Raw genomic sequence first — 15,569 nt, forward strand, 5'->3', positions numbered from 1 at the left:
TTTAAGTAGCAATACAATTATTCCATCTTCCTCAAGATGTCAAGGCAACCTTTTGCTCTAAATTGGCCATGTGAGATTGCATTACTTGTTTGATGCATTTCTATAACCAAATCATACATCTTTGGGGTAGGAAAAAAAAAGACTTCGGTACATCACACACTGTGCCATCCCAAGATTAAAAAAAAAACTTTGCTAGATTGACAGTTGTATTCATGCTGTTATCTTTCCAACTTGTGTTTCAAATGCTCTGCTTTTCCAAATTTTTCTGGAAAACAATTGTCCTGTTACCCTGAACATAAATTAAAATTCAGTGAAATTCTCTGTTGTGTAAAATGAGTAATTTTAAAATAAGTCATTTTAAAACATTTAATAATTACTATGATTTAGCCCTGTCTTTTCCTTTCTATCACTGTGCTCCCAATATTAGACCCAACTGGATATTTTAATGTCTTTGGCAGTATTCCATTTCATTGGCATTCATTATCTGTTCTTTTGTGACATCTTAAAATTTTGTTTGGTTTTCAGAGCAGCCTACATTTTTAAATTGATTTTAAACGCACCTTTAAATTCACAACATAGCTCTGTATTAAAGTCTGGTGGTGAATAATAACAGCTCTTGTCAGAATTATGACAGTCCCTTTCCACAATTGGCTTCTAATCTATGTATTTATAAAATTACTTTTAATTAAAACTCACTTAACACTGATGTGCTCCATTAGCTTAAGGATAATAATTACCCTCTTAACGCAGACAGCAGACAAATCACTATTCATTCTGCAACAAACATGGAGGTTATTTAATGAAGCATAAAGTTTAGAAAAGTTGCAGAATTAAATTAGGCTCACTAAGAGTCAGACGGAGAAAAAAGGGGGGGAAATAATAAATAAATAAATAAATAAATAAATATTTATTTCTTAGCCGCACCCTCTCCCGAAGGACTCGGGGCGGCGTACAATGAAACATATGAAATAAATATGTGGACAAAACAAACATATAACAGAGACATATACCGAGACATACACAACAAGGAGGTCGGCTGATGAATAAAAAACAATTAGAATACAGTGATTTAAAAACCCCTAAATAATTAAATATAATTAAAATACCCAATTAAAAACCCGTCAGGAGCGATATGGTTAGATCAAAGTTGAGCCAGGCCAGCTACTTGGAATAGGTGGGTCTTAAGCTAATACGAAAGGAGCGGAGGTCAGAGGTATTCCTAATATCCGGAGGGAGGTCATTCCACAGGGCTGGGCCGGCCACAGAGAAGGCTCTACTCCTAGGCGCCGCCCCCCGACACTGTCTAGTGGACGGCACCTGGAGGAGGCCCTCTCTGTGCGAGCGGATTGGTCGCAGGGATGTATGGGGCAGAATACGATCCCGCAAGTAACTAGGTCCTGAGCCATGGAGCGCTTTAAAGATGCAGCTGTTAACCAGTCATATATATTAGTTAGAATATTATCAGCTGCTCTCTGCTTTATTTTTAACATTTCATGACCGCATTTTAGATTAAAGGGGGATTACTTCAAGGAATATTTATATTAAATTATCATATCTTGTGTTTTGTTGAGGCCATTGTAGAATTTGCTCGATTAAGGGTGGTGGAGGAGGAGGTTGGCTTAATTCTCTTAAACGGCAGGAAAAAGCTCTCAACTCTGCCACTTCAGACTGCAGCTGCATATTTATTGGGTTGCTCCCTCTGCTAAATGGCAATACTTATCTACCGGAAATGAGATTTTAATAAAGCTTATTCTACATTCTTGATTTATGCAATAATTTTCTCAATAGTGAAGTTCTCGAGTGGTGGAGCCTTCCATTATCTGCGCACCCACCTCTGGTCTGAAATGGTACAGTCCAGATCTTGGTTTATTACTGTCCAACTGTTACTTGTGACAGTTGGAACTCTGATTTCTTACTACAGTCAATGTAACAATTAGGCATCTTGTGTTCTGAAGACCCACAGTCTGTTTACGTTAACTCTCCCCTCGTTTTTCAGTGTGTGGACCTGAGCTGTAACGAGCTGACCGAAGTCACGTTGCCTGAAACTTTGCCTCCAAAGCTGCAGGAACTAGACCTGACTGGAAACCCCAGACTAGTTCTGGATCACAAAACCTTGGAGCTGCTGAAGTAAGGAGCCGTCCATGTTATTTACACAATAGGCAAAAGAGTACACTATGCACTTGGGGAAAAGCACTTGTTATGTAAACATTAACCGCCCATAATTTTTTTTTTAAATGACTATGTTCAGGAGGATTGTTTTTCTTTTGGAACTCAGTAAATAACTGTTTTAGTAAATAAGAGTCCAGAGCCCAGTCCTTACACTTTAATGGTTCCTGTTTGTTCTTGTCCAAGATCTCCTTGAACCCAAACAATGGTTTGTTCTCGCTCCTGACCTTCACACTTAGATTTTAGCACTTCCCATCTTCCCACTAAGGAATGCGGTGGCTCAGTGGCTAAGATGATGAGCTTGTTGATCAGAAAGGTCGGCAGTTTGGCGGTTCGAATCCCTAGCGCCAGGTAATGGAGTGAGCTCTCATCACTTGTTCCAGCTTCTGCCAACCTAGCAGTTCAAAAGCATGTAAAAATGCAAGTAGAAAAATAGGGACTACCTTGGTTGGAAGGTATCAGTGCTCCATGCACCTTTGGCGTTTAGTCATGCCAGCCACATGACCACGGAGACGTCTTCGGACAACACTGGCTCTTCGGCTTTGAAGCAGAAATGAGCACCGTCCCCTAGAGTCGGGAACAACTAGCACATATGTGCAAGGGGAACCTTTACATTTACCTTTAACACTTCCCCCATGCGACCATTCACCTTCCACCCAGTGAATCAAGAAGCAGGAGCAAAAACTAGAATTTTACCTTTTTTTCTTTACTTTTTCCACCTTCAGTTATTTTTGGTTCTGTTCATGTCTGTCTTTTTGCCAGTTAAATTGAGAGTGTGAACAGGTCTCTCAAGGTCATCCAGTGAATTTCCTGGTTAGAGATTTGACCTCTGATCATGTCTCTTTACTCCTGTTTTGCTATGCTGAAAGCTCAAGCCCTCAACTATGTTTCTTGGCTTATGATAAAAGTGGCTGCTGCCCATCCCTGCATCCTGAAGAACTAAAGGAAACAAAATGTCTTTGTCCCTTCCAAAGTGATTATATATTTATATATTTATGAGCCTGACTTATATCTCCTATGATTCCAATAGCTCTATTGCTGCATACATTTTTCAGCTCAATCTACCAGCCCTGTCAAGAAAATGTCAAGTTTCTTGTGTGAGTTGAAGGTTTTTATGTACACAGCACGTATTCTTTTTTTTTTTTGCACATTATACTAAAATGGGATAAGCCTCTTTATGAAATATTGAAAGATCTGCTATTTTGAGCAAAAGGACTTTGTCTCTCATAACTTTCAAATATAATGTGATCTGAATTTACTGACTCATGATTTGGAGGTTTGTCACGGTCAAAGTTCTCTTCTGGTGAACTTTATTTCCACTATATCTGTACAAGGAAATAATTGTGTGGTTTTTGACTGCATTCTTGCATTGCACAATGGCTTTCTTGTGGCACCTTGTGTCATATTGCTGTGAAGATTTCTGTGTCTTGTCTTTCTCTGACTGCTCCAAATATCAGTCTCTAGTGGCCATTGTAAACCCCTGGCTCCAAAGGATGAGATTGTCAGCAAATGTACAGCTGTCATTTTTCAAAGAATTTTTTCAGAGACCACTTTCCTCGCTCTCTGTAAAACTCTACTTTACTTTTAGTCATTTTATGAACTTGTATAAACATATCCTGCATGAATTACAATTAACACAATATTGTTGCCTAGGACAGAATCTTCCTGTTCAGTTTAGCAAGTATCTTCTGAAAACTCCACTCCTTTTGACAAACTTGTCAAAGCCCAACCCTTGGCATACTGTGCTGCCTGCCAACAATTAATTATCCCCTGCTTTCAGTTCAGGGCTCAGATAACACACCGTTTTTGTATAGAATTGTGTCATTTAGGTCACGCATAAAGAATCTTATCTTGACCTTCAGTGGCTTTTCCTAAGTTCTGCATGACCAAGTTAAATAGACTCTAGCTAGATAGACTCAAACTCCTTCTCATTCCTAGTGTTGGAACCACCAGAAGGTAAAGCCATCCTGAATGTTCTCTTTTTTCATTATTAGGTTAGTGCTTTTCCCGTCACATCAATATGAGAAGAAAAAAAAACAATCCAAAGACTCCAAAGATATGCACTATCCCTAAGTTACTGGATAGCTCACTACCAAAAAATGGAGGGGAGGGAGAGAGAGGGGAAGAGAAGGGAAGAGGAGAAAATTTGTAAGGTCTCTTGTCAAAAGAGTTGCCTGTTTTTAAGGATTCCCCCCCTCCCTTAGCTAACATGAGAAGTGGACAGGACTGATAGAAACTATAATCTAGAGTGGAAATTATCAATCTTTTTAATTTGACGTAAAAGTAGTCCTTGACTTACGATCACAATTGAGTCCAAAATTTCTGTTGCTAAGTAGTAAGCAGTACTAAGTGAATTTTGCCCCATTTTTTCCTCATTTTACTAACCTCAGAAGGATGGAAGGCTGAGTCAATTTTGAGCCAGTGAGACTCGAACTGCTGGCAGCTGGCAGTCAGCAGAAACAGCCTGCAGTACTTACACTCTAACCACTGTGCCATCATGGCTCCTGAATTAATAATTATTTACGAAACTGCTTGTTTTGAACTATATCTCAGGATCAACAGCAGTAGCATCCAAATTTGCAAGAGTCATGCATTTATATAAAGCAGGTTAAATTATATGCTTTGTTTTACTCTCCTTTTTTTTAATAAATATCGTTTATAAAAATAAACATTGATTCATTCAGCCCTATTCCGCACTATATTTGTGTTAAGCACTAACATTTAAACAGTTCCAGGGGCTTTTTTTGTGGGTGGGGTGGCAGCTAAAATTCAGACGTGTGTGTGAAGTTTGCCATCAGAGTTCTGGATTGCAGGATAAAATGCTGCTCATGGGCAAAGAGAAAGTGTGTAAGTGTGGCCAACTTAAGCAGGCGACATGGGTATGGATTTATGACTATACACCTATAAACAGAAACACTTGCAGAAACACACACACAAAAAAGTGACTGGATGAATACAAGTTAAATACTTTTACTTAAAAATAAATTTAAAAAATGGTGAAACGCAGGAATTTAAAAATGCAATTATGTCAGAACGCGTGGGAGGGAAAAAAAAACATTTTAATCTGTGCCTAGCTGTTTATTTTTTGTAGTACCCTATTCAGGAAACTAATTAACTTACCTTATTATTAACATTTCTAATTTCCTTTTTTAATGTTATATTTAGCAACACCTCTTTTTAGCAAATCAGAAGAAAGAATATAGCACTGTAACTATTAAATAGTTGTTTTTCTTGCGCATTCAGGGACTCTGAGCATCACTGCTATCGTAAATACGTTCTCGCCTAGTGACTAAAAATATTACCTACAAGCACGACACAAGATTAGCAGAGAATATCAGGGGCTGCTTCCTTTTCTTTTGAAGCATGGATGCTTGAACGTTTTTGTTTCTCTTTGTAGTAATATTCGTTGCTTCAAGATTGACCAGCCTTCTGCTGGAGATGCCTCTGGAGCCCCAGCCGTGTGGAGCCATGGTTACACTGAAGCATCCGGAGTTAAGAACAAGTAAGCTGTTCAAAATCACTTGCAAGGCTTTTAGCCTGACTTTCCCCTTATCAGTATATCCACCTGTGCGGGAGGGGGCACTTATCTCGGATCTAGCTTAACCGTAGCGCTGGATGGGCTATTGAGCAACCAAATCTGGAGGGATTATAAATGAAATAACCTTTGCAGGAAGTAGTGTAAAACTTAAGGGGTGCAAAATAAAAAAAGCATGCTTATTAAAATCAAAATATCATTAGAATAGAATTCTTTCTTGGCCAAGTGTGATTGGACACACAAGGAGTTTGTCTTTGGTGCATATGCTCCAATTGTACATAAAAAGACAAGATACATTCGTCAAGAATCCTAAGGTACAGGACTTAATGATAATCATAGGGTACAAATAAGCAATCAGGAAACAATATCAATATAAATTGAGGATACAAGCAACAAAGTTACAGTCCTGCAGTCATAAGTGGGGGGAGATGGGTGATAGGAACGATGAGAAGACTAATAGTAATAGTAATGAAGCCTTAGAGAATAGTTTGACAGTGTTGAGGGAATTATTTGTTTAGCAGAGTGATGGCGTACGGGGAAAAACTGTTGTTGTGTCTAGTTGTCTTGGTGTGAAGTGCCCTATAACATCATTTTGAAGGTAGAAGTTGAAACAATTTATGTCCAGGATGCAAGGGGGTCTGTAAATATTTTCACGATTAAAGAGATTTAATCTTACATTCTCACAAATTGTGTGTGCATGTGTGTACAAATGGGAAGGTCGGGGTTGGGGGTAGCCATTTTGTGGTGTCCCGAAGGCCATGTTGCCACCTCTTCTCTGTGTGTAAACCACTCTCTGTGCTTTTAGAGCAGACCATACGAATTCAGAACGAAATGGTGTGCTAGAGAAGGCCACATCAATCTAAAAGTGGATTGATCTGATAGATATTCAACTAAGCTTAATATTGGCATGGCTTTCCCTGTATTTATTCATTTTGGCCCTCCTGTCCTGCAAAAAAAAAAAAAAGTTCTGCAGTCATATTTTGACGATGCTGGAGTGGCAGCTTCTGCATTCCTGTTAGAGGGAAGACCAGTTCAGCTGCTTTGAAGTTCCTTACAACTTGGCACAGCTACCATTCCTCACATTCTTTGCTAGGGAGCTATTTTTAACTCAGGTGGCAAAACTGAGAAATTCCAGGCCTACTGACACCAGCATCTTTATTTCAAGGGTGCCCCCTTTCTTTTCTAAAAGCTGCATGGATTGTTTAGTCTTACCGATTACATTTCCTACACAAGTTAGTATTTCTGACAGCTTTAACAAAGATGACTTCCTCAGCATTGCACTATACTCAGGTAAGTCACATGAGGCCACTTTTTTCCCTCCCCTACAAATCCAAATTTAAATATGGTGAGCCTTTGAGGATATGTTGGTTTTGAAAAGTGCAGTGAATGACTGAAATGAGAACAAACTGTACATTAAAGGAACATTATCTGAGTGCTATGGTGAATTCTTGCATGTGCCTATGTTGACATGAATAAGGAGAGTGTGTCGGGTATGAATATGATACTTTTGAATAGGCACTGTGAAATTGAACTCACTGATTTACTAAAGTGAATCTGTTCGCTTGAAGCTGTTCCTCATTTTCAGAATGCAGTGGAATCCTTGAGTTGAAATTCACTAGTTTTGGTTTGAAAAAAGCCTTAAGTGCAAATTATATATCATTTCTATTTATAATGCTCCATTTGGGGACTGGTTCCCAAGGTTACACTTGTATTGCTTTACTATAGTATGGAAATGTAGAGTCCTTGGTGCACTCCAATCTTGATTGTTTTTCTTGGGAACATTTTGTTAGCAGACTAAGTAACAATTTTTGGTGTTAATTCCCACTTATCTGAGTGCTGGTTATTGGTAAGGAGTTGTTCTGGTCTTTTTAGCTTTTTTATTGTCTCTTTTAAATGGTATATAAATGTTGCTTATCTCTATGGGCTTGTTGATGGCTGATTGGTCTGAGTTCCAAACTTCTAGTTTGGTCTACGATACTCACAGTTTCCCAGTAGAAACTATGGTTAAGTCTGTCCATCTGTTGTAAAATTAATGTATCATATATTCTATAAGGATCTTTATGTCCCAAAATAGGCTTATACATCAGAAAACACACCTTATGGAGTTGCTTCTGCTGGGATGTTAGATTTTGTTGAGAATGATATTGGGTATTGGGTCGAAGAAAGTATCTAGTTTAATTGAATTTTGGAAGCATGTATCTCCCTCAATCCAAAAACCTGCAGATATGGGAGTAAGAAGGCTAGACTTCATGATCAGATACAGAGTTGATAAAAGCTATTACATTTTTGGGAAAGAATCGCTTTTTCACTCCTTTGAGGCTATAACTGATTATCCATGATTGTCTTTACAAAATATTTAGAAAAACCTTACAAAAATTTTTATAAGTTGTTCTTGACTTGAGCCATTTAACAATGGTTCAAAATTATAACATAACAGCCTCAGAAAAAGTATCTTACAACTTGTACCTGCATTTACAACCATTATACCACTCCTGTGGCCGAGGGATCATAATTCAGGCACTTGGGAAGTAGCTCACATTTGTGACCGTTGCAATGTCCTGCGATCATGCAATTGTAATATGTGACATTTGTTGTATTCATATGATTCACTTAAGGGCCGCTGTGAAATTGGGTCCAACTTAACTTATAACCACAACATATGACAGAAATTCCGTCCCAATTATGATTTTAAGTCAAGGACTACCTGTATCTGAAACATTGGGACAGGTGAACAGTTCCAAAATTGCATCTAAAATCATGAAGTACAGTATTTTTGTTATGCATGTGCAGAAGACATTCTGCACATTTAAACATGTACAGTAGAAGCAATGACCATTAACCAGTTTTGCCAAATAACAGATTTTTATGCTTTGAAGTGAGGTCCAAAATCAGAGTTTGCTTTTAATGTCTGAAGTCTGCTGAATTGAGATCTTTAAAACTGAGGATTTATTTAAATCAATGTATGTGTCAGGTTTCCAAGTGATGAAATCCTTTCAAAAAAGAAATGTGCAAAGTCCATCTGCTAAACAAATTTCTTTTATTAGGGTAGACATCAAATTAGCAAAGTCTGTTGTAATTCTGGATCTGACACAAAGTGGAATTACACCACATGATATTATAAGTTAGAAGCAACCCTCAAAAGTCACATTCTCCAATAAACACTCAATCCACATTGCCCGGTGTCTTCAAACTCCACCTTCCATTCTCAGCAGGAGCAGCCTCTGTTCCCAGGGAAAGGTCACCTAGCCAAAACAATCCTCACTATCTATTCATTCCTTCCTCCCACCTTAAGAATGTGGTGAGCCTAAAAAAAAAACCCTTACATAGTAAAGAGAAAGAAAAAGGAATAAATGAGTATAATAGAGAGCTAAATAAAATGGCTGCACATATGTCAAATTCGGGCCTGACAGTATTTAGATGCAAATTAGAGTAGAGAACTTCCTCTCAAAGTCTTACTTTTGGAAATGATCCAGTTTAAGATGGAAGATCATTTATGTGACACATGCATATTTGTGTTCATAACATATATGATATCAAGAGAGATTTTCTTCCACCTATCCATCTCTTGGCTAAGGAAGAATCCTTCCACTCTCTCTGCTGAGCCTAATTGTATGTATGTATGTATGTATGTATGTATGTATGTATGTATGTATGTATGTGTGTTACAACCCCTGGTATGCCCAAATATGGGAGGGAGCTCACTAATTCCTCTTTCTGTCGTTCGGCTCATTACAGAAGACCATCCAGGTAGAAAACCATATTTTTATTTTTAATGTTGCCTTTTTATATTTGTGTTGTATTTGTGCTGATAAATAAATAAAGGAAGACTAGTATAGATCTATTTCCCAGTAAGGGTATGGCTAGCTGATGAGAGCTAAATAGCTTGAAATAGATCTATACTAGTCTCCCTTTATTTATTTATCAGCACAAATACAATCTCTGTATATATATATAATTCAAGTAGGCTGTTATTTGCATCTTATTCTGATTTTACTGTGGTGATTTTGATTGCTTTCTGGTTATCCAGTCTGTGATACTGAGAGGCATAGGGGGAAGATACAGCATGTCTTCATGGCTTGTTCCTTTCATCGTATCTGTAAGTGTATCTATAGTACAGGTAGTCTCTGACTCACAACACTTTGTTTAGTCACCGTTCAAAGTTACATCGGCACTGAAAAACTGACATGACCATTTTTCATACTTATGGCCATGGCAGGGTCCGCAGGGTCATGTGATTTGCTTTCAGATGCTTGACAGCTGACTCACATTTATGACAGTTACAGCCATGGGATCCTCTTTTGCGACCTTCTGACAAGCAAAATCAGTGGAGAAACAGATTCACTTAACAGCCATATTATTAACTTGGCAACAGTGGTGGGATTCGATTTTATTTACTACCGGTTCTGTGGGCGTGGCTTGGTGGGCATGACAGGGGAAGGTTACTGCAAAATCAATTTCTTCTTGATCAGCTAGGACTTGGGAGGCAGAGAATAGATGGGGGCTGGGCCAGTCAGAGGCGGTATTTACCGGTTCTCTGACCTACTCAAAATTTCCACTACCAGTTCTCCAGAACTGGTCAGAACCTGCTGAATACCACCTCAGCTTGGCAACTGCAGTGATTCACTTAGCAAATATGGCAACAAAAGTCATAAAATGGGGCAAAACTCAGTTAACAAATTTCTCACTTAACAACATAAATTTTGGGCTCAATTGCAGCTGTAAGTTGCGGACTACCTGTAGAATCAGTTTCAGCCAAGAGGATTAGCTGAGAGGTTAGTCTTCACAGCTTCAGAGGTTTTCCTTAGGGATTTTGTTGCTCAACATGTATAAACTGTCATTCCTAATGAAGCTGATTAACCATGGTCCCACTAGTATTATTTTGTTCTCATGGTGCCAGTCAAGAGGCCAATGCTACAAACAGGATATAGGTGCATTAGTACATTCCCACTCACGTTTTCTGGGTATTGGCACTGAAAAATGCCATCTCCACCTTGAATCTTCATGGCAATGAACATAAAATATTGACAGTCTTTAAATTATACATATTCTCTCTTCATTTTGTCCTTGTAAATACATGGGTCTCAATAGAGGCTGTGTGACATTCGTTGCCTTGGTAGCAAGTTATTCTTGCTTAATGAAATTAACATGTTGTATTAAATAAGAATGTGGTTTGCTTGGTTTTTGGATTAGCTATTTTAGCCATTGAGGTCTGTAGGCAAGGTTTGTGGATTATTCTATGTGAACCTGGCCAGTTGTCCTTTATTCCATACATAATGATTAAGTGAAACAGTGAAATGTGTGAATCAAGCCTATTTGCAGAGTCCTGCAATCCAGGCACATCAAGTTTCCTGCTGATTGAAATATTTTCATTTTTCGGATCAAAACCGTGAGCTGATTTCCTGGGCTCTCCTCATTTGGCATGTCCCCTTTTGATTGTTTCATCATTATCTTAACGGCTCTGCTTATCCTCCAAAGAACTATTTTGAGACATTTTTCTCTGGTACAGAAGGAAAGCTAATGGCATGAAGCAAACAAACAAACCCAAATTAAAAACAAGGATGAGTTTTAAAAATAAAAGGATACCATACATTACACACCCAGTGATGTTAAGAGTGAACGATTGTAACAGAATGGATTTGATTTAAATCATGACTTAAATCACTGGTAAAAAGGTTTGATTTAAACCAACTCAATTTAAATCATAATTTTTAAAGAGCAACTGTCTTCTCTGTCCCTCAATGTTTCCTCCTCTGACCCGCTGTTGACTCACCGACGGTCCCATTCACTTTAATGGGATGGCTGGTGATGCGGCAGTGACACAAAAAGGTGAGGGACCTAGCGGGAAGCAGGTGAGTGGATGCCCACTAACAGGTGCTACCATGATGGATTTAAAATGACAGCTGCTCTTTAAATGTAAGGACTCATTCTTGTTGGTAGTTATCTTTATTACTATTATTTGCAAACAAAATAAAGATTTCCTATTTAGCTTGCAGAGTTTGGATTCATTGAATGAGTACCAAAAATATAAATATTGCAGAATATACAGCCTCACGCTACATATGTAAGCTCCATTTCATGCTGAATAAACTAAATTATTAACGTATCTTAAATAGAAAACTATTTTTAGATAATTTTTTACTCTTTAATAAAGCATTTTATTAAAATAAATTTGATAAAAATAAGAAAAATCAGATTTAAAAAATCAGATTTAAATTTTAAAAATCCATTTTTTTAAAAAAAAATCATCGATTTTTATCTAACCTGAACTTTAAAAAATATGGCTATGATAAAAAGTTACGTAAATGTTCTGTGTTCATTTTTTAAAAAACAGAATCTGGGTTTTTTGTTCTTTATCAAACTGAGCATAATTATATCATACATTGCATAATTCTGGGTTTGGTAGTCATTAGGAGTGGCAGTGAGTAAAAGAATATATTTTAGCCTTAACCTCTGGCAAGAATATGCAGGGATGAGAAATTTTCCCTTGTTGTTTTCTTTTAAAACAATTCCAAGATTCTGAACTGCATTTCACAAACATGCTTTGCATGAACATCGCAGCATGACTTTGAACTAGTCACTATTTCACTACCTCATCGGGATGTGAGTATAAAAGGAGCAGAGTTTTCACTATGTTTCTACCTCGAATGCCTCAAGAAAAGTCAAGAGACAAATATAATAATCAGGAATACAATTTAAAGAAGTCGTGATGGTTGCTGTATTTTTGCTAAGCAAAATAAAAAAAAGAGTTTCCTAGACTGATGTTTGAGACAAGCTTTTGTGGCGGCATATCTTCGAATTTGGAAATGGCCTAGTTTCTTTATGTGTCATTTTAAACGTTTAGTGTTTTGTCGCTTGAACTTTTGACATTGGACATAATATCCTTTTTAATTTTAATAATGCTCTCGATAGTTTCTTGGGACGTTTTCATCCTGTGTTTTTGTGTGTTCATTTTGTAATACGTTTTTGTGGAAATTTTTAACTTATATTTCCCCTTAGTCACCTTTCAGTTAGATAGAAGATATAAATTATACCTTGGATTTTTTTAAAAAGGTAGCAGGATAGCATTGGAAGCCAGCAGGTTTAAATATTAAGTTGACTGATTTGGGGTTTCTATATTATTTATTTATATATCATAAATATATACAATTTAAAAGAAGACCAACAATGATATTAGTATCCCAAAGAAAAAAAAATGTCCAAGGAAGTTAATCTAGTTTATATTCTTTTTCCTATTTAAATCTCTTTATTATTTCCTTCCAAGTTTTGAGGGGGAAAACAGTGTACTTTTTCTTAAACTTTGCTGAACTATTTCTAGTATGATAATGGAATGGAATGGATAATGGAAACTGTTACATGTAGAATCATCTTTAAAGCAATGAAGTTATACTTCACACTAAATCTGATATGTCCAACCTTCATAACTTTAAGACTTGTGGACTTGAATTCCCAGAAATGCCCAGCTGGCTAGGGAATTCTAGGAGTTGAAGCCCACAGGTTTTAAAGTTGACAACAACTTTTGTTCACATGTCTAGAACAGGGGTGTCAAATTGGTGACCTGTGGGCCGGATGCATCACACACAGGCCACACCCACCCCAGCTCTGCAAAGGGAAAAAACGCCGTGAAACATCACGTGACAGCCACGTGATGCTGAGAGTTTGACACCCGTGGTCTAGACAGAGAATGCCATTTAAACTATAATGTTTTTCTATCTCTTCGATATATTGCCTTATATCAGGTAATTTGCTGAATGGAAAAAATAATTATGTTAACAATCAAGTATAACTGAGCAATCAAGTATAACTGAATTCCATTGAGGCATATCTAGGAAAAATGTGTCTTGTCCTTTATGATTGTAGTGTTTTTGTAATTAAATGTAATGGTGGTTTTCTTTTTGTATATTACGTATTTTTGATATTAATGCCCAAAGCTTTTTTCTGTGTCATGCCCAAAGGAAATTATTAGTTGTTCTGCAACAGAAGTACTGCATGGCAAAAAGGCCAGTAGATTGATTACACAAATAATTAGCTTGGTCAGCAAATAGGATATACACTATTTTTCTTCTACTATAGAATTGTTTATATGGATTCAGTTTTTTCAACAAAACACTACATTCTCCATCCTCTTTGGATTAAGATCTTTCTTTTCAAAATTAACTGCAAGAAATGTGAAAGCTGCTTATGTTAATACCTGGAAAATGTGGGAGTGAAACTTGATGGCACGTTGATGGAGATAGCTTTGTAGGAAATTGCCCTCAGTCAATTGCCTCATGCTAAGCTGGCTTGGATTGCTCCACACTTTATTTATTTATTGGTTTGTTTGTTTTGACAGACTGTGTGTGGCAGCTCTTTCCGCCAATAACTTCTGTGAGAACAGGGAGGCCCTCTACGGAGTCTTTGATGGAGATCGCAATGTGGAAATACCCTACCTTCTACAATGTACCATGAGTGATATCTTGGCAGAAGAGCTGCAGAAAACCAAGAATGAAGAGGAATACATGCTCAACACTTTCATTGTAATGCAGAGGTCAGTTGTATTTGCAAAGTTGGTATTTGTAAAGATAAACAAGGATCTGTTTTCCAATGCTGAACATGTCCCATTTCTTCTTCACTCTTTTTGGGGTCCCTTTTCACTTGTTCCTCTGGGGAGTCCGATTTGGATTGGCACAGCATTATGTGTTTTGGGTGCATACAGAGCTCCTGCTGGCATCTGAGTTTTGACATGAGACAAGAACTGACATTCTTACTTACTATGCCAGCTATGAATGTTGAAAATGGCTTACTAGTGACTCAGACCATTGACATACAGCCTAGAATTATCTATTCTGACTGCAACTTTCAAGAGAAAATATTTATGGTGAATGTGTTATTCTTTTAGCAGAGGACGCAGATTGAATCCTAGGGCTTTCTTCAGGTCTTCTGTCATTAAACAGAAAGAAAGGCTTTTCAAGAACATGACTTATGTGACTGGGTTTACCTCTTGCTCTCTCTGGCACACTGTTGAAATGATCGCAGTGCCCTGATTTTAGATCTTTTATACCTGCAGACCCTGCAATAGCTCAGCGGTTAAACATGCTGAGCTTGTCAGCTGAGACAAGTTGACAGCCCAAGTTTGAGACCCCAAGAGTTGCGCGATGGGATGAGTTCCCGTTATTTGCTTCAGCTCCTGCCCACCAAACAGTTTGAAAGCACACAAATGCCAGTAGATAAATAGGTACCACTTCAGTGGGAAAGTAACAGTGTTCCGTGCACCTTGTATAGTCATGCTACCCACATGACCATGGAATCCTCAGAAAATGCATATCTAAGAAACGGAAATGAGCACCACCTCTTAGAGTTTGACGTGACTTGACAGGGGAAAACCTTTACCTGCAGTTGTTGATATTTGAAGAAGAATATTGTAGCATTATCTTAGCTCTTACATTACCATTAAGAAAACTCTTTAATAGAAAGAGCTTGAAAACTGGCCACTTAGAATAAATGATCAGCATTTCCCATGTAATATAAGTGATAGCTAAGGGATTTGCTTGCCACTGCTAAACCTTTCTGCTTACACTTCAGCAAAATTTAAGGGATTCTCCAGATCAGTGAATCAACACTGTATTCCCCTTGAAATTATGTTTTTATATTTAATGTTTGACCATAATTGGAGAAGATTAATAGTACAGTAAGCTGCAATTTACCAGAGCTTAATTCCAAAAGTGAACTGGACAGAAGCTAGTGACCATGGTGCTAGAAACAATAATGATTTCATTGCTAGATTCCTGCCATTTCTATCTTCTGTTTCATTTGCACAAAAATGATCTGGCTCTGGTACTTTGCATACACACATTCAAATGCTATTTGTCATAGCTCTCTTCTTCCGTTAACT

The 15,569-nt window shown here is 37.6% G+C and overlaps 1 protein-coding gene across 1 annotated transcript in view; it reads left to right on the plus strand.

Annotated features, from left to right (window-relative positions):
* The window catches only part of PHLPP1 (PH domain and leucine rich repeat protein phosphatase 1), a 205,094-nt gene that overhangs the window by 181,794 nt on the left and 7,731 nt on the right, over nucleotides 1–15,569 (plus strand). Inside the window, exons 13-15 of the mRNA XM_081951854.1 lie at nucleotides 1,997–2,127; nucleotides 5,564–5,668; nucleotides 14,031–14,225. Of these exons, the coding sequence (XP_081807980.1) occupies nucleotides 1,997–2,127; nucleotides 5,564–5,668; nucleotides 14,031–14,225 (431 nt within the window). The remainder of the gene's footprint in view (nucleotides 1–1,996; nucleotides 2,128–5,563; nucleotides 5,669–14,030; nucleotides 14,226–15,569) is intronic.

The sequence above is a fragment of the Natrix helvetica genome (genome assembly GCF_964273705.1).
Source record: "Natrix helvetica genome assembly, chromosome: 4".
Lineage (NCBI taxonomy): Eukaryota > Metazoa > Chordata > Lepidosauria > Squamata > Natricidae > Natrix > Natrix helvetica.